Genomic DNA, 20,588 nt, shown 5'->3' with positions numbered 1-20,588 from the left:
GACATTGGTAAAATCACTTTCACTAGAAGTATAAATTCAAAGATTAAAGCATGAACCCTAATAAGTCAACTATTAATACAATCAAATCTAGCTTCAAACAAAATAACATCTGGGTTTGAAGCTTTTCATGTTGGGGAAAGATCCCTCGTAGGTTTTGGGTCAATGAAAGCTTAATTACCCCCCTTCAAAAGTCAGGTTTTGGGAAGGGAAAACAGTATTAAGACTAACTTCTAGCATGATTGATTATACTACAAGGTGTTACAAGAGTTTATAACAAAATTACAATCTATATAAATATATTTTTACAAAAAACTTTGAGAAAGGAAGAGTGAAGGCTTTGATTTTCTAGGCTCACCAGTACCTTCCTCAAGGGCTTACACTAAGATTGGTCACCATCTCACTTTGCAAAAAAATAGTAGTGAGTAACAGATGTGGAAAGCGTTCTACTTTTCATTTCTTCAAATTGCTTCCTAAATAGTGTTACAAATAGGACAACCAGATCAAAAAATTATTGATCTACTAGCCCGTTAGAATCAGTACCACCACATTCATTCTTATCACCAGTTCGTTCAATAATGAAATGATCAACAATTTTGACTGTCTGTACTGGATCTTGGTTGGCAACGGCTGCCCTCCATTTGCTTGGAAAGCTTCTCAAATGGCTTGAAATTTGTGGATTTTTTGTCTCTTTTTCCCACTCAGAATCAAGCTTCCAATCCTTAGGAACCTACAAATGGAAAACACTGTTTAATAAAATGGAGTAATCTATCAAACTTTGTTGCGTACACACGCAACAAAATTTAGGTTAACGATCAAACACATTAAGACAAATGCCATAAAGGACATTAATGAACATGCTCGGCTTTCTTCCATTCAATATTTAGATTTTCTTTGGAATCACAGAAGGGGTAGGGGGGATGTAAATCATTAAGCAGTCTTAGCTAAAAAAAAAGTTTTGAAGAAAAGTACTGGCAAAGAAATGTTAAAAGAATGAGGAATCTAAGTGATTTAGTCATGCAGTAATCACAATCAAAGTCATACCTCAGGTATCTCTGTTACCTAATGATTCTAACCTGAACCAATTCTATATCTTACTTCACATAAAATAAAACAATACTTCAATGAAAAATAGTTTCTTACCTTATCAACTGCCAGAGTAAAAACTTCAAGATTACCATCAGAACTGATGTGAAATCGTGTGAATGATTTGTAATTAGCTATTCTGAGAGATGAGAAGGCTTCGTCGAAATGCAAGTGAAGCCAGTTAATGCAAATATATAAGTAGCTCCCAAACACCAATGAAACAACAGGAGTAGAGAAAACCCAGAAGTAAAGGAAAACAGCAGCATAATAGATTATGGCGCCCCCTCTGGATAGAGACTCTAATCCATTTTTGCAAATATTGTTTCGAGATACAGCCATGACCTGAGAAAATAATCTTCATGATACTATCCCATTATAACAATACAATCAGAACTGAAAAAGTCCAAAGAAATTTCATACCTCTGGCACATCAAAAGCAGACATTAAATACTTGATACAAGCTGGATAAAGACCAAATGTCCATTGTTCAATACGCGCTCTGAGGCCAGTTGGATCCGGAAAATGTTCACTTTCCACTGATCGATACCACTGATATAAAGTGTGATACCCTGGATCATAAGGGAAAAAAACTCGTCACTATAATCCATATGGGTCACACAGGCACAACCCTACTTTACACAGTATCAAACTCCTAACCACATGATCACCGATGATTAGCAGTTCTTATACTGTGTGAATGACGAAAGCACCTAAAAGTTTACAAAGATTGCTATTATACAATTAAGTAACCTTTTAAGTTTGATGTTGGTGTGGCAATATTATATGTAATAAAAAATAGCATATTGCCAAGTAAGCAAGGAAATGCTGCCTCAAAGTCAATCTAACCAGTAGACTTAATTTCAAAAACAAAGCTAGGCTATATATATAACCTTAGAAAGTACACACAGGTTACAAAAATTTGTATCAATACAGTTATACAAGTCATTCAACAGAAACGAAAACAAAACCTGAAGTTGCCAGCAACTCATGACGGATACATATTTCAATGCCTATTTCAAGAAGCAGCATGAGAATCAAAGCTGCAGCGAGATGAGCAGAAACATGAAGAACTCCAATCATTAATCGTCTCTTCCGTGACAACTTGGGCGGAACAAAAGAATATGCTGAAATTAGTAATACTAAAGCTCCCACAAATGACACATAAGAGTGCTGTAGGATATATAAAAATCCATTCCACACAGTACCAAGGAAACTCCTTATTTGACCAGAAAATGAATCATCTTGGAGGATGTGATTCAGTTCACACTACAAATTAAGCAAAAGAAAACAGTTGGATATTAGTAACAAATGATATTGTTTTATAAGATAAGCATAAAGCTTATCTGTGCATACTCGGAACCAAAAGTAATCCACTGACTAAATTGGCATTGAGAACATACAAATAATAATAAAATAAAACACGATAACACCAAAGAAATGGAGGAACTCACTTGTGGAAACATTGAAAATACTAGGACAAAATATATGATGCCACCTATAAAATCAAACTGCCAGTTCTTCTTCCGAAATTTAAGGATATTTCCTAATGCAATCTGCAATAAATTTTCAAAAAATGTTATAACCTTATAAGTAATAACATATAAAATCCAAATATTTAGTGCTTACAATTAAGGGACTGTATTAATGAAAAAGAAACTGTTTACATTCTACATACCCTGCTCGAATCTTCAACGGAAGGATATGCAGCCTTGCATTCATAGGTAACTCCATCAAGTTTACTAAATTTATCGAAAACATGGGTAGGATGTAAAAATGCTCCACCACAACCATTTACAAGAAGATGGTGGACATGGACAGGTCCATCTGACTTTACATGCGAATGACGCAAGTAATGATGCAAGTCTCCAGCCATCCGAAGCTTACACCTTCCTTTCAAATAATCACAAATCAGGTGTGAAACATTCTGCCCAGTAACATCGCTCCAATACCAGTCAGTAAGCCAATTAGGTTCGTGAGTTATAATGATCACAGAGTCATCCTCTTGAACCTAAGTTGAAAATAGGTCATGTGAGCAAGTATTGGATTCAGAAAGCAACAGAAAACATTACAAAACAGTTTATCGAATATCGGCTACTCAAAACTTCACTTGTAGAACAGGACTGACATTCAGAAACAAGTTCTAATCAAAATACAAAAAGTTATGACAGAAAATTTCACCAGGCTAATGACAAAACAGATCCATTAGCCCCTTTGTGAAAGTTAAATCCTTAGAGTTTGCACAGCATGCATGAAGGATAGTTCAGTGATAAAACTGAGGAGAGCGAAAGAGGGAGTGAAGTCTTTCCGTGATTATGATTTCAGTATATTGAATGGATACAAGCTAAAGCTATTTATACATATTCACGGTTAGGTAACTGTCTAACAGTAAGATAACAGAACACTCTAACTAACTCTAGGAATTACAAATTTATGAGTACACATATACATCTTAAATTACCCGCTATGTTAGCTATACTCCAATATTTGGGAGCAAGCGTACAATAACAGAATTGAAGTAACTTCGACAAAATTAACCGCTTAATACATGGATGGGCACCAAATTATCAGGACCCTGGATCTGTCAGGCTTAGGCTTATGGGAAAATAGCATTCTAGCTTCAGAGAATACCTATAGTTTTATGTTATAGCTCTTGTTTCTGTAAGGGTATGCTCTATACATTTCCCCGTACTTCCAGTGAGAATACCAGGATACATAAAATACATCAATCATCATTTAATATTAAATAAACCAACGACAACAGCAAATGAATGACTAATAAAGAAAAGGTAAAGAATTTTGTACAAATTAAGTAAGTAAAATCACATTAGACACTAGAGATTTTATGAAGCAAGCTTAAATTATACATCGTATAAATATAAAAGTGAAGAAACAGACATTATCTCACCTTTTCCATTATTAGTTCAGTGAAGAATTTGAATTGGTACACATCGATATCATTATGAAGAGCAAGGTCAAGCCCAAAAACCCACCACCGTTTAGGGAGTTGCAAAGCAAAGTAACTCTTCTTCTGAGGCATTAGCCATCCACCTAACCAACTCCTATGACATATATACCTCATAAAAGTCTGAAGTCCATCAAACCAGTCTGTCAAGCAACAATGATAACGATGAGTACATTTCGCCGTTAGGCATGGAAACACAATTTTAAAGACCTTTAAATATGAGATTGGGTAACATGACCAAAACAAACATAACAGTTAATGGAAAATAAAAGAAGCAACTTAATAGAAACAAACAGGTAAAACTACGAACATTAAATAAAGTCCTTGAAAAGTAACATAGTTTACCGAGCTAAAACTAACCATGGTTTCCAGGAATAATGAAACATTGAGGCCCATCATACTGTTTCAATTGATCTCCACAGAGCTTATTTACCTCTATCTGCTTAGCTTTATATGAAGGAGGAGGTTGGAGAGCATACTCAAAGGGAACAAAAAGACGTCTTTCATATGTGAATGTTGATGGATTAGGATACCTACAACAGTACAAACAAGCACTTGAATAAGTTCAAATGACACTACAAAGATCTTCAAATGCTAACAGAAAGAGTTAAACTTCAAATGACGCTACAAATATCTTTTTGGTCAGTTAAATGTCTTCCACCATGCTAGCAAATTTCAAACACTACAAAGATCTTCAAATGCTAACAGAAAGAGTTAAACTTCAAATGACGCTACAAATATCTTTTTGGTCAGTTAAATGTCTTCCACCAAGCTAGCAAATTTCAAACAAGTTCCGCAAATCAATTTTTCATAAAAGCTACACAATTATTGAAGCAAGAACAATTTGCCTCTACCTCTAACCATTGGCACCCTCCATCCGATCTAGTATTTAATGGGGCTTCTATAGCCCGTCACAGAAATGTACAAAATTAAGAACAGAAGACTCATAATTTTGTTATCTGTGATTTAATTTTAGACCTAGGTATTAAAATTTCAGAATCAAGAACCACAGGCATTAAATGGTATTAGCTAATCACTCAACACAATCTTTCAACTTATATACGATTACTGATCAAAGGACATATGATAGTTGCCACAATAAATTGCCAACTTACGCAAGATCACCCCCAATAAGTAGCAAGTCACCCCGTGGTAAGGTAACCTCAGCATCATCTTTCAGTGTACGAATGAAAGGCCTTGCAAGTAGCCGTGCAACGGAATAAGATGAGTTCCCTCCATCACCAGTATCAGCCATAAAGTCAAACCAAAAATCATCCTTCTCGCTAAAATGATCATATAGAAGATCACGTTGCTGGTTTCCATCTTCAGCCCTACTCATTGCTGCCTGCCAATGAAAATTACAGTCAATATATCATGGCATACAAGTATGTGGCATTCTTGCATAAACTTCTTCATATCAGAAAATACTTTGTCCTCAACCATAAAATGGTAACCAAGTACTTCAAGCTATAAATTAAATGGCATATTGACCGAAGATTATGAACAATACGCAAAGAAATATATTACCTGCATCATTCGCATGTCAAAACGCCCAACGAATACGGTCACTGATACAAGGAGATCAAAAACTGTTTTGAATAAATCAGCAGATGTTCTGCATCAGTTAGCAAGCGTAACCACACAATCAAGATCACCTCCAACATCCTCTTAAAATATAAAAAGAGAAGTAATATGAAGGAAAAAAAAAAGCATCTTATATACATACCCAGAATACCAAGGAACCATGTCCAAAAAGTCAGGCTTCATCTGCTTCTTCTTTACCTTCTCGTATTCTTTAACAGATAGCGGATGAGTGAGTGCCCAACTGTTGATTTTTAAGACATAAAAGCAGATATTAAAATAATGAGAAAATATTGATACAATGTAATATGAAAATGTGATATCGCCCAAAATAATTATGACTCTTAGTGTACTGTTGTGCCGAGGGCTCATGTCATGGCACTGATGTGCATTGCTTTTTGCAGGGAACTATGGTCCAGAAAAAAACTATTGCAAAAATAAAACAACTATAACTAATACATACATTACAAAAAGTTTATTCTATAGAAGAAAAAACTAAAAACTCATATTCTGAAAAACTCCTTGGGGATGGCTAGGGAAAAAAAAAACATTAGCTCACCTTAAAAACTTCTCAGGAAATTCAGGCGTTTAATTTCAGAAATGTTCAACAGCAGTCTGCTGAACTAAGAACAAAAACTGAAATCTCCTAAAGTTTGTTAAAAGACATTGTTTTCACATGGCTAATTTCTACTAAAATTTAATATCAGAAGCATTTTACAATACAGTTTCAATAATTTGGACCGCGTGAAACAAATAATCATACTAACATGCAGAAATATAACAATATTTAGCACATAAAAAATAAACTAAAAAGAGTTGCTCACCCTGTTGACCTTTCAACCACATAATTTGCGATGTAAAGCCCAATAAATGTAGCCCAAAGTGAGTAGATGGGGGAAATCTCATCTGACGAACCAGGACATGAACCATTGCAGGCTATCTAAAATATAAAAATAATTCTTGCATCAAAACATGTAAAGGACCACTACAGACATAGGGCTATGTCTAAGGTGCACAAGTAAATCAGTCTTGCACCACGCACAGGTATGTTTTCTACCATTAGATCAATAAGTCACATCATATCACATTTGATCCAATGGTAAGACGTACTGATCAACGGCTGGGAACAACTTTGTGCGTGGTGCAAGACTTGTCACACTTGTGCACCATAGGATTGGCCCAGACATAGATATATGATTTAATACACAAGATTGTATAAATCGTGTACTTGTTTTAAGTACCTCTCCATAAATAACCCACTTTGACAAAAGAGGATAATCACTTGCAGATCCAACTGGAGCAAACCAAGATGAGCAAACCTGGTCCTTCAACTCATTCATCCGAAGAAACTTCGCAAGCCATGTGTTTCTCTCTTCTTTATTCCAAAAAGAAAACCAGTTGTTTGAATTTTTTTGCTCAATTTTTTCTCTTAACATGGCACGGTTTCCACAATGACTATAAAATACACAGCATGCCACACTAAGTACCTATTATTTATTTAAAGAAAAAGGCATCAGAATGATATTGAGTCTTCTAAGGAACAAAAAACCATCAGCCAAACTTACAGCGCAGTTTTGAAGAATGGTCAAGATCTCTGGTCTCTTTCCAGCCACACGTGACACCAAGCCAATATACCAGAGGCCATAAAAAATAATGTGGAAAACAAGAAGAAACACAATGGATGAGATATATATTGTCAAAAACAAAGATAGATTCATCCTCATATCCACCCCCATTGACTGAAAACTAGGAAGATGGTACACTGCTGCCACTAAAATCCAGCCTATGTACCTGCAAAGTGGACGCGCCAAATCATTTCCAATCCTGTAAAAAATAATTCATAATCATAAACATTATACATTTGTTAAATAAACTTACCATCGACTGAAATTTGAATAGCTCGGCTTGATAGTCTTAACTAGAAATGGCGATGAAAAGAAATAAAAGAAGCCAAACAAGCAGCCATACATAGACCACCATTTAATATTGTTGTCTAATTTTTCTACAAGAGTATGTATATTGTCGGATGAGATGAAAAAAAGGCAACCAACGGCAACAGCAATTACAGCGTGGCGGGAATGTTCGTGAGGGTAAGGATAAGTATGGGTCAGAATAGTTCTGACCCTCTCCATTTTGAGTGTATCAAGAAGACCCGCAGGCTGCTTATCAGAGACCATTGCCAATCTTTTAACAATGTTCAATACAATGAACCAAACTTCTTGCAATGACGCCTATTTTAGTAGTTCCAGAAAACCATAGAGAACAACAGAAGAATCCTGCAGAAGATTACAATAATAGTAGTATCAGTATTAGCGGCAACAGGGTCATCTCAGATCAATAATCCCATAACATAAGTTAACCTTAATTTTCTTATTTTATTGGAGAAAAAAAAAGATAAGCCGACACAAAAAAAAAAAAAAAAAAAAACTGAATCAAACAAAGAAAAAACAAGAATTATATCCGTAACAATCTATGAAGCGCTGATACGAACACAAACACCAGACACAACAGTCACTCTGTCGCAACAACACTAATAATCATTTCAGAAAATGAATTAACTGAATGTAATCAGATGTGTCAGTGTCAACACCGACACCGACACACATAGAACACCCGACACTACTTCGATCAAAAGCATGGGTGTTACAAAGGTAAACTATTCAAGGCTATCTAAGTAAAACCTTTGTCAATTCAACCACGGATGGTCCTTTTCCTATTCTAGATGAGATAAATCAAATTCTCCTCCATGCTTGTGACAAATTTTGTTAATATTTTGCTCACTTTAATTATCTTATTTTTGGGAAGAAAAAAATACGAGCCAACACAAATAAACTCAGTGAAAAGAAGACAGCAAGAATTATGATTGTAACTATCTATTTTTTGAAGAAGCCAAACTAGCCCACCGAAATTGGCACCAGGGAGAATCGAACCTGAGACCTTGAGAGGAGCACGCTCCAAAGTCCCAAACCAACACCACCAGACCAACACATGTGGGTTCTAACTATAACTATCTATGAAGCATTGACAAAAACACAGACACCAGACACAATTTTGACTCTGTCACGTTGAATTCAGTAAAAATTTAAGAAAATGAATTAATTGAATGCAATCACATGTGTCAACACACAACACCGTGACATGTCTGACACGCCTTGGATCAGGAGTTTGAGTGTTACAGAGGCAACTATTCAAGGTTATATAAGTAAATCCTATAGAAACCAAATTCTCCTTCAACATTGTGAAAAATTGTGCATAATTCTTTGCCACTGATTGAATGGTTTTCGTAATAATTAAATTCTCGACTAAACTTCCATATGTAGATATTTTGACATCAAGTTTATTGTCATGATTAAAAGACATCAACATCAGAGTGCAACAGAACAAACAAACATGATTAAGTGATTAAAAACAATAACTAAGTAAAGAAAACAACAAACAAAATTAAGTTCCAAAAAAGCACTTAACCGAACTTGAAATAATAATATCTCAATAAAATTGGGATAATATATATAAGAAAACAAAGCCCTAATTCAATTCATCTTGTAATAAAAAGTATTAATAATTTGAATCATCTTTATTACCTTAAAAAAAATGTTGTAGCTATAAGGAACCAAAACCATACGAAAACAACAAAAATCTTCGAAACTAGAAATACAGGACAGGACAAAGAAGCAAAAAAGCAACGGTAACATAAAAATAATAACCGAAAAAAGCAGTTATAGAGAGAAAAAAGGCAATGATAATGATAATATTGACGAAGAAAGAGGAAAAACCTTTCTGTGTTGTGTTGTATCGAAAATGAATTGAATGAATGTGAAGAGAGAGCGAGCGTGCGTGCGTGCGTGCGATATAAGAAAAATAGAGAAAACTTATATATATATTAAGTGGTTTGAATCAATGACTATGGTATTTGTTAATGGAATCTGAGAATGTCTGTGAGGATTAATTGGAACATAACAATGGCATATTCTTTTCTCTTTTTTCTTACTATTTTATTTATTTATTTATTTAACTTAACTTCTTCATTAATCATTCACCCAAACCCCATCACACAAGCCAAACAAAACCAACACACTTTCATTTTCTTTTCTTTTCTTTTCTTTTCTAAATAGTAATTTTAAAATGATAATACTTCATCCGATCTTAAATATAAAAGAAGAATTTTTGTTAGGTTCAATGAATAATTAATGTATAAAAACTATAATATAAACTAAATACATTTAGGTTTATTCTGTAAAAAAATATTTATTTAATTTGATTTATATTATAAAAGAAATGAAATTTACATGGTATGATTTGATTTGATTGACAAAAAAATTAATTAAATTAGGAAGGAGAATCGCCACGAAATTTAGACAAGATTTGCTATAAAGGTTATTTACGGTTACCACCATAACATTTTTTTTATAAGAAAGCAAAATTTAAAATTTGAATATAAGTAAAAATTACATATTAATAGAAGATTCTGTATCCTAATGACGGTCACATTTATAAAATACATTGGTTTAAAAAAAATACATTTGTTCCAAAACATATTTGTGAAAAAGGAGACATCAATGTTATGGTGTACGGTCGAATAGAAGGAAAGTATGCATGTGTGAATTTGACTAGGGTTTCACCACTTGTAGAATTGGGGTATGTGGCTTTCATAACAGGAGTCAGGACAAACATTTTTCTTAAAGTCACGTCAAGCATCCTGACCAAACATGAGAAAATTTATCCCCACAATCAACATGTTCATTTGTGCTTGAGAGTTTTGGTTTCCTAGCATCAAATGTGTTGCTCTTTTGCATATAGTTCAAAGGTCAATCATAACAATATTATATCTCATAGATCCATAAATTTTGTGTTTACAGGAATTAGTTTTGTGACCTAAAATGATTTAGCTGCACAACTTGTTGTTCGCTTACCTTCCACACGGTTCGAATCCCGATTCTTTGCATTGTTCCTAATAACTAGACTGTCAGTGTGGACAGTAGCGGTTTCAACTCCAGACGACCCCGGACACACGCCTGGGCTCCGACCCAAATTTTTTGCAATTTCTTATGTAAATTTCTTATATAAACCTCTATAAATTGGGTATTTGCTCTCTCAAAAAAAAAATTTGGGTATTTGCTTGCAATTTCTTATGTAAACACTTATAAATGTGTTGCAAATTTTTTTATAATAATCCTGCTTTGCCATCGAGTGTGGAGATCATACTGGTATTTACTTGCATCTTTTTTTTTTTGTGTCAATAGTTTATAGTCTAGTGACTGGAACTCACATTTTAACTATAGAAAAAGTGAAATATCAGGGTTCGAACCCGAATAAAATCACAATGACTTCTTTAGTTATATCCATCCACACGTTATTCCCCTGTGAATAGATGAATTAATAAATGCTTTTCGTAAGTGTATTTTCCAAAAGGATATAAAGAAAGTAGCACACGGATTTAATTTGCTTCCAAAGGCACGCTTTCAAAAGGTCATATTCAGTTTGTTACATCAAAATCAAAAACAAAGAAATCAAATTCAGTTTCGGCTGCTTCGTTCCGCGTCTTTCCTTTCCGCCGTCCAACTTGCACAGTTTCCATCACCGTCCGCAACTACCAAGTCGGTTACAAGCATTTATTGTCTTGGGCTTTAAGCCCAATTATTCAATCACAAGGCCTCAACTATTAAACCCAACTCCAGCAATTACATCTTTCTTGAAAATTGTTTTTCTTACATCAAGTTTTGCTTAAAAACACATGGAAAAATACCATTTTATCTCCAACTGCACTTAATTACTCGGTAAGTGACTGTAACTATAGTTAACTGTCGTTGAGCCAATTATAGTTGGCTCAGCTGCACTTAAGTGTAGTTTCTGGCAGAGCATCAACTGCAATTTTACGCGTTTCGGTTGAAAAATCAAAATAAATCGAGGCTTAGTCGGAATGTTACGGAACTTAGCAACACCTCTGTAAAAAACATATAAAGATCTGCAAAGTTTTGTAGCATTCCGAATAAGCCTCGATTTATTTTGATTTTTAGACCGAGTAGAATCGTAATTAATGCTCTGCCAGGGATTGCACTTAAGTGCAGCTGAGCAACTGCAGTTGGCTCAGAGGTAGTTAAGTACATCTCGCTTACCGAACGGTATTTAACTGCAGTTGAGAGGAAAAATGGTATTTTTCATGTTTTTAAAGCAAAACTTAATGTGTGAAAAGCAATTTTCATTTATTTAACAAAATTGATATTCCACTATACACGAATTCGTTTTCTATCGTTAAACCAATAAGTCTCTTTATATCTCACTTAATTTAATAATAGACTTTATTAATCAAATGATGAAAATGACCTTGTATATGGTGCAAGATTTCCCTTATTCACCATAGACTTGGCTGGAACTAGAACCTAACAGAATTTTAAGTTAAAGATGGTTAAAGATGTTTTTAAGTGTTTAGTTTAATTTATACACCCTAACAACTGTGAAGCTTCGATACTTCAAAATGGATGACATATCGTTTTTTTGAACAAATGGATGACGTATTGTATCCCCTGCGTATCCTGCATCGATACCTGCCTGATACTTCCCAATACGTATCAAGAGAGTATCTGAAGATTAAATTTTATTTTTTTAAAATAATTTTCCGATACTTCCCGATACGTATCAGGAGAGTATCTGATAATTATCTTACACCGCTACCTGCCCCGATAGTTCCCAATTAATGTTAACTAAAATAACTTAACTCTTGAATACTGATGTGTTCTTTTTTGGATATAGTGCTTTTTTTTTTGGATCGATATAGTATAGTACTAACAATGTTCCTTTTGGATATAGTATAACAGTGATGGTGCTCTGACTAATCATCACTTTCTTAATCGTCAATATTATTTATATTTATGTTAATGTGCTACGAGCTTTTGACCGGTTTCTTTTGTTTGTTAATATATTTGCATATTAAAAAAAAGGTTATAATTATATTATACATTTAATTATATAATTTTTTTTATTAACGTATCACAACCGTATTGTATCTTGATTTTTGAAATTTTTCCGTTTCAGCGTATCGGTGCAGTATCGTATCTGTATCGTATCTCGTATCCGAGCTTCACAGACTAACAATGTACATAAGTTTTAAACACATGTCTAACATTAGACCATCTAGAACATAACACTCCATTTTTTGTGCTTAAGTGGGCCATGCATGTACACATAATTTATTTTATAATTTTCAATCATATCACATAATAAGCACTCATTCTCTTCAACCCAACATCTCAAAAAAAGTTACTAAATATGTCATACTAATAATTCAATGTCATTGTATTTCAACAAAGTTTATTGATTTGTGTGTAATTTATTACCTATGATCCACAAAAATGAGAGAGAGAGAGAGAGAGAGAGAGAGAGAGAGAGAGAGAGAGAGAGAGAGAGAGAGAGAGAGAGAGAGAGAGAGAGAGAGAGAGAGCATGCTTACATAACCACCTTCTCTATAAGCACCAAACATTTCTCTCCACAATCACAATATGGGTGCTTATTTATTCAGGAGGTAAATAGGTGAAGCACACCCACCATTGTGGATACTCTCATGTTATTTAATGAATTAAAAACACATGATCTGTGATATGTCATTAATTAGTGTGGTACCACATCATTAAATATATGTTTAAAACTTTTGTACACTAATAGACCGTATAAATTAGACTCTTAAGTTTTTCCTTTTTTGATAAAATAAAAATTAGAATGAAAGTGGAGGAACAATAAGGGGGATTGGATTCGAGTAGGGGTGTTTGGGGTGCGGTTTGGTTCGGTTTTGAGGGTAAAAGTCATCCAAACCGCAAGATAGATAAGTATGCGGTTTGGTTTGGTTCGATTGACTTTTAAAATAAAATCCAAACCAAACCAAACCAAATCAATGCGGTTTGGATTGGATCGGTTGGTGCGGTTTTTTTAGACAATAAATTTTTTTGTTTCCAACATTAAAATCAAATTAAAAATCTAAAACACAACATGTTTTCAGCAATGTTTTAAATTTCATCCAACATCACAATTTTATTTTCATCCAATAATGTTCCCAACTAAGTAAACCAAATTTAAACGCGAACAAAAAGTAATATTATTTTGTAAGAAATACAAAAGGCTAAATTGTTTATCATTCTCTAAGAGTTCAAGTAGTGCATAAATATACAAGAGAAAAAATATGTCATTTTATTAAAGTTTCCATTTAGTTTCTATGAGCTTTGGTCCAAGTGATATATATTTAATTAGTTTTTTTTTCTTATATTACGGTTTGGTTTGGTTGGTAAAACAAAACCGCAAACCGAACCAAACCATGCGGTTGAGTAAAAAATTGATCTGAATACATCGGAACCAAATGCGGTTTTTTGCGGTTTCGGTTTGGATTGGTTCGATTTGCAGTTTTCTATTGGATTGGTTCGGTACGATCATCGGACAACAGCAAAAATAAGGAAGGACTAAGAGAGTTCGTATTAACAAAACACTAAGAGCCCGTTTGGTGCACATGATAAGGAGACAAGATATGATAAAATCATCCTATCCTATTTGAATATCTTGTTTGATGCACCAATAGGAAAGGATAAAATAAACCAATTACTTATCCTATCCTACTTACTCTTTGTTATTTTTATCCTTAGTTTAGGCCGGGTTACCAACCTGGATAGCACAAAACAACGCGCGCTCATGTTTTCTATTTCTCAAGGATGCTCTTCGATTCCCACTATCTGCACTTTTCAATTAACGCTAGTCTTCAATTTCTAAAATGATTCTATTCCACAATTTTGCTTCTTCTTCCTGCGTCTCTTCTTCCTCGGCTTTTCAATTGATTAATTTCGTGTCTCAGTTTTTCATATAATCTTTTTCTAATTTTTGTGCTTACAACCGTTATTATATTATTATTGTCAATGGAAAATCTAATTTCATATGATTTTGAGTTCTTTTGCTTCTTATCTTTCAAATGATTCAATTTCTTTCATTTCGTTAGTTTTGTGCTTCAATAATGACATTTTTCCAGCTTTGATTTTCCTAACTTTTCCCCTTTTTCTCCTTTTCCTAATTTTATTGATTTCTTTCTTCAGCTTATAAAAAAATATATGTATTTTTTTTAGGAAAAAAAAAATTCAATCATGTTGCTTATCATGTGTGCTCCAAACACATGATAGCATAAGTGACTATCCTATCATTATCATATCTTATCCTTATCCAACTTCTTATCATATCATATGTCTATCCTATCATGCGTACCAAACGGACCCTAAAAAACTAGCAAGAATTATCGATCCAAAAGAGAATGCGTAACCGGTTACACATTCCAAAAATAGTTGTAAACCGAATAACAACTTTTAAATCTCGTACCTTTTCCTATAAATTGAGAATGAGATTGCTTATTACTTCTGGAGAATGTTTTTAAACGGCAACTTAATCCTAAATATGCTAATGATTTGTAACATAACTAAGAGTGTAGGAATGTTATGGGATATAGGGGACATGTGTAACCGGTTACAGAATGCAAAAGTTTACTCCCTCAAATTTTAAAAGTGAAATAACCACACAAATACTCACAATTTAAAGGAAAGATGCACATAACTTCGAGCTTTAATCTTAGAGGAATGTGATGTTGTGATATTTAGAAGAGTAAATTACACTTCTTTCTTTTAAGAAATGTTTAAATTACACGACCATCTATTCTTATGAAAAATGTAAACTACTACCCCTCTTATGGAAAATATATTATAGAAAACTACACACTAATCGTTTGAGAGAAATTATTTGAGTTACATTCTCATCCTCTCTTATGTTAAAATTTACACTTCTTCTCCCTTAATATTATTTTTATTTGTAATGGCATAACGGTGAAAATCTATCACGCAAAGTGTGGAGGAAATGAGTATTACATGTCTCTTTTTATACAGTAGTTTAGGTGAGTTGGGTCTGATTTTATAGTAGTATTGGTTATCTATTTGGGGCGATAATCGATTGTGGCATAGTCTCACTTTGTTCGATTTGTGGTTATTTAGTTGGTATGTTGTGGTGCCCTTTTTCTTTTGTGTATCTTTAAGTTGGTTGTTTCCTTTTTCTGTTTTATTTCCTCTCTTGTAATGGTTCGAGTATGTACCATTTATCCTTTATACTCTTTCATTTTAATACACTCTTCAATTAAAAAAGTAAGTTAAATTTTAGAGACTCATCATGATCAACGTAGACATCAAGCGTTGACGTATATACTTAAAAATTAATTATACCAAAAAAAATTCTCATGTGGACAACATAAATTGAACCACACTCTTTAGGAAGTATGATTCCACTATTTATCAACCTAAGTTGGCAACGAACACCTCACTATATACATTTAACACACAAGCAATTTATCAACCTAAGTTGACAATGAACACTTCACTACACACATGAAACATTTAACACACAAAAGTAAAGGACATAAATAAAAATAGGACAAGAAATACCTCCTTCTCTCCCCCCCTATTTTTTAAACAGCTGTTCTCTCCCCTTTACTCTCTTAAGTGGTGTGATTGGAAAAAAGACCCCTACCATAAACACAAGTAGTGCTCTATGGTGGGATCCAGCTCCATTAACGATTCAGTGGTTATGAACTTCCCTGGCTTGAGGAGCCAACCCCACGTATTGAAGAAACCTCTTATGTTTCCTTTATAATTTATTTAACGGATTGATAAAACACATTGACGAGCTTTATGAAGCAAATTGGAACAATCATATTCATTTGACTAATAATGAAATTATTTTAGAGTAAGGCAAAAGGGTCCACATGAAATCCCAGTGGGGTTCAGAAGCGTATATACCTTTCTTTTGCTGCCAATTTGGCTTCAAGTTTTAGTGCGCAATTTGGTCAAGATCCCCTTGCACTTTTACTAACATATCTACGCATTGAAGATATTTTCTATTTCACAAAACAATCTTCATTTTCAATTGATATATAACTAAGAAAATACATTGTTCTTTAAAAAAAAAAAAACTTGTAAGTGAAAATTAGATGGTAGCTTTTAGGATATTTAATGTGCGGAGCACAAGTTCGAACCAGCAACACCTATTTTTATGCGTGAGTTTCATTGTTAGACTCTTTGAAACTGAAAAAAGAATTAGAGACATTTTTATGTACAACATTAGATAGTAGATACAGGCCAAAGAGAATATTCCACAATTGAGAGGTGCAAGTGTTCAAGTTCAAACTACTTCAAAGCTTAAGTCTGGGTAGGACACTTCTTCTTGTACTAGTGGTAGGAGTAACATGTGAATATGACATTCAATTGTACATTAATTGTTACTTCCAAATTCCAATTACTTATAAAGTACTATGGAATCTAGCTAGCAACACTAGGAGGGGCAGCCAAACAAATTAGAAACTACTCCCTCCGTTTTAAAATGAGTGTCACTTTAGCCAAAAAAATTTGTTTCAAAATGAATGTCGCTTTACATTTCCAATACAACTTTAATTTTGTTCTTCCAACTTTACCCTCTCAAACATTTCTCTCACACAATTTTCAATGCAAGTTTAAGTTTGTCTTTTTCTAATAAAGTAAGGACAGTTTAGTAAAAGCGTTGTATCCAATGATTATTTCATTCCATTTCTTAATCTGTGTGCCAAAGCCTAAAGCGACACTCATTTTGAAACCGAGGGAGTACTGAAAGTGAGCAGGATTTGGAATTTCAGTGGCATCAGAAACGTCTAATCAAGACTTAGGAATAGGAAAGTGTGTTTGTGCAGTTGTGTCGCATTATACATGTTTTTGATGAATGAATATTTGCCAATTGCAGAAAGCCAGAAACACATGTCCCTGTGGAAGAATCTAAAAGGATCACTGGAAGATACCCTCACACTTGCACCAAATTAGACTTTGTGCACCAAAAGGGAAATTAATTGGTAGTTCACCACTCGGCCTATATTTAGGACTGGCCAAATACATTGCACTATATTCTTAAGCCATAGTATGAATGTCACTACTTTGAGTATCAAACCAAGCTTCATCGTTAATATGATAAATGAAAGATACTACTAAAATTATACAACTTAGTTAACTCATTATTCTTATTAAACTTTATAATTCAATCAATAAATTTGTAAAATTTATGTTCTAATTAACATTGTGCAATATATAAATATGTCAAATTTGTCACTTTTTTTTTGGGGACCAAAATTTTCACTTGATGTGCGAAACATGACTCATACATGTGTGTCTTAATATAAAGAATAAAAGATATTTGACTCCCCTAAAATATTTTTTTGACTCCTTAAATTGAGTGCTTGGTAAAATGAAAAATAACAACCCAACTCTTTGATTTTTGAATTAAACATTTTTTTATCAAATTTAATTTACCTCTCGACCGAACTTCAGATTACTAAAACTCGTTTTTTTAGAAACCGAAGGATTAACACACAATTCTCTCTCTCTCTCTCTCTCTCTCTCTCTCTCTATCTATATATATATATATATATATATATATATATATATATATATATATAGGCTTAAATGTGTATTTGGTCCCTGCACTTTTACCAGTTTTTGGCATTGGTCCCTGCAGTTTTTTTGTTTGGTTTAAGTCCTCGCACTTTGTAAAATATTTGATATTGGTCCTTCTGTCAATGAGATGTTAAAAAAAAAACACAAAACTAACAGAGTGCCACGTGGCCCAGTTATATCACGCCACGTGGCACACTAAAAAACAAAAATTAAAAATTAAAAAAAATAAATAAAAAATTAGTTTTTAATTAGTTTTATTATTATTTATTAGATTAAAAATTAATTGATAAAAGGACATATAGATTTGAAGAAGAGAAACGCAAGGAACTTTCCTTTTATGATTGGGCCACGTGGCACTCTATTAGTTTTGTGTTTTTTTTTTTAACATCTCATTGACAGAAGGACCAATATCAAATATTTTACAAAGTGCGAGGACTTAAACCAAACAAAAAAAACTGCAGGGACCAATGCCAAAAACTGGTAAAAGTGCAGGGACCAAATACACATTTAAGCCTATATATGGGTTATGATAGAAGACACCTTTTATGAAGGTGTCTTTTATCAAGTTACTCTATGAGCATTTGCGAAAAGACACCAACTTACTTTTATGAAGGTGTCTTTTAGCAAAGTTATAACTAAAAAGTGAAAATCACACCTTAAGGTGTGACTTGTTAAAAGACACCACCAAAGGGTGGCTTGTAACAAAACCCTATATATATATATATATATATATATATATATATATATATATATATATTACACACTTTAATTCATACTTTATAATTAATTGCCCACTTTAACAATATCAAATTATTCCATGAAAAAGGGCATATGTGATTCCTTGGGTCATGGAAGATTGACCTTTGCAAAAAGAGAATCTTGAGGGAGCATAATCATGTAGTAAAAGATTACATCCACCACATTCTAATTCTCATTAAACATATAAGAGTAGCGATAGATGTTGAACTTTTGAACTCCCGGGTTTATTCCCTCTCAAGCCCCATATATACCCTCTGCGCACACATCATTTTACAAGCAAATTCTCACCTCCCAACTGCATTAAACATTCAACTCTCAAATTCTCTCTTTACAACTAAAAACATCACTCTCAAAATTACAAAATGGCAAATTCTAACCTTGTGTTCAATTCTACTTTTCTAGTCTTAATTATTTTCAATTTATGTTTCTCAACCCTTGCTAGGCCCCTAGTAAAAAGAGAGAACAAATTAGAGTACACATCAACATATGAAAACATAGTCATTTGGCGGCGTAACATTTTAGAGAAAGAAGCTGCGACAACATTAGATTCCCAGAATCCACATGTTGGCGACGAAGCTGAAAAATTGATCGACGATTTTCGACCAACGGATCCAGGTCATAGTCCCGGTGCTGGCCATTCAACCCCAACAATCCCCATGGACACCAACGTGCCTCCAAGGCGTTAATTAATTAGGTGTACATAATTGATATTCTCGTGCATAATATGGTTATTAATATTGGTATTTCATTATTCATAATGCAATATACATATAGTTAGACATGCATTTCATTTAACGAACATATAGACTATATATTCTATGCTCAATCTGTGTGTACAGTATTTCCAAGCCTTTGTGCATAGTAATTTGCTATTCATTTCTTCCTTAATGTGTAGATAAAAAGTAGTTTGTAATTCTATCTCTAAGTAGCTGGCTATAGATTATTTAAAAAGCAGAGCCATTCCTGCTTTTCTCACCTTGTTTCTATATCATCTACTGGACTGATGTAAATTTCTGGTTATAAATATTAATAAATATTTTTAAGTCATGATCATATTGTTGTGTTGGAATATATAATAATCAATTGGAATTTATATTTTTCAATACCCCCTTTTTTTTTATAGATAATATACACCTTTACATATTATCAATTTTGATTTTCTTTTTATATAATGTTAAATTGATATGAATATATTTAAATAAGTAATTTGATATAAGCTTAAAAAAATCAACAATGATATTTGTACATCTCATATTCATTAACACTCTTCAACACTTTGTCTTTATCTATCTTTTTAAATCATATCGTTAATCTATCACATTTATCTCATCACTCGTTTTATCTTTCTACTCTTAAGATGGATACATTCATATATGTGTCCACCAAACATTTCCTTAAAACATACAAGAAAAAGGTAAACAAAACTCGATGTTGGGATCAAACTTGATGAGGGGCTACTTGTAACAACACTATTTTTCCGCAAGATCATTTTATATATTTGTGATACATGTGCACTGCCTTAATCTAAAGTTGTGATACATGTGTACAAGGTTTTTTTTGGTTACATACATGTCTACAAGGTTTGGGATAAGAAAGATCATACAACTAATTGCTCAGGACAACAATTGAAAGGATTTTTTTTTTCATAAATGACATTGGATTAATTCTTAACTTAAACAAGCAATAATTCACGTCCACTGCGATTAATAGATCCACAAGAATGAGGA

At 33.3% G+C, this 20,588-nt stretch overlaps 1 protein-coding gene across 1 annotated transcript; it reads right to left on the bottom strand.

Annotated features, from left to right (window-relative positions):
- Window positions 1-4: 4 nt before the first annotated feature.
- Window positions 5-9,475, bottom strand: LOC146951989 (uncharacterized). Its single transcript, XM_085757418.1, has 16 exons — window positions 9,400-9,475; window positions 7,505-7,902; window positions 7,192-7,417; window positions 6,868-7,113; window positions 6,451-6,566; window positions 5,772-5,870; window positions 5,573-5,660; window positions 5,161-5,390; window positions 4,406-4,578; window positions 3,989-4,188; window positions 2,759-3,091; window positions 2,535-2,636; window positions 2,052-2,349; window positions 1,504-1,652; window positions 1,141-1,425; window positions 5-727 (listed from the first exon to the last, which is right to left on the bottom strand). Exons 2-16 carry the CDS (start codon window positions 7,801-7,803, stop codon window positions 509-511), a joined length of 3,063 nt encoding a protein of 1,020 aa, XP_085613544.1. The 5' UTR covers window positions 7,804-7,902; window positions 9,400-9,475; the 3' UTR covers window positions 5-508.
- Window positions 9,476-20,588: the final 11,113 nt, after the last annotated feature.

Source organism: Medicago sativa, chromosome 1 (genome assembly GCF_051527215.1).
Source record: "Medicago sativa cultivar Bolivia chromosome 1, Bolivia_mono, whole genome shotgun sequence".
Lineage (NCBI taxonomy): Eukaryota > Viridiplantae > Streptophyta > Magnoliopsida > Fabales > Fabaceae > Medicago > Medicago sativa.
Note: the sequence above shows the minus strand (reverse complement) of the source record. Positions and strands in the feature narration are given on the sequence as shown.

Coding starts and splice junctions, on each gene's coding strand:
- LOC146951989 (XM_085757418.1), bottom strand. CDS start 7,803: ATGGTCTCTGATAAGCAGCCTGCGGGTCTTCTTGATACACTCAAAATG. Junction 4,189..4,405: donor CATTATTCCTGGAAACCATG/GTTAGTTTTAGC, acceptor GTTGCTTGACAG/ACTGGTTTGATGGACTTCAG. Junction 1,426..1,503: donor CTGCTTTTGATGTGCCAGAG/GTATGAAATTTC, acceptor TTATTTTCTCAG/GTCATGGCTGTATCTCGAAA.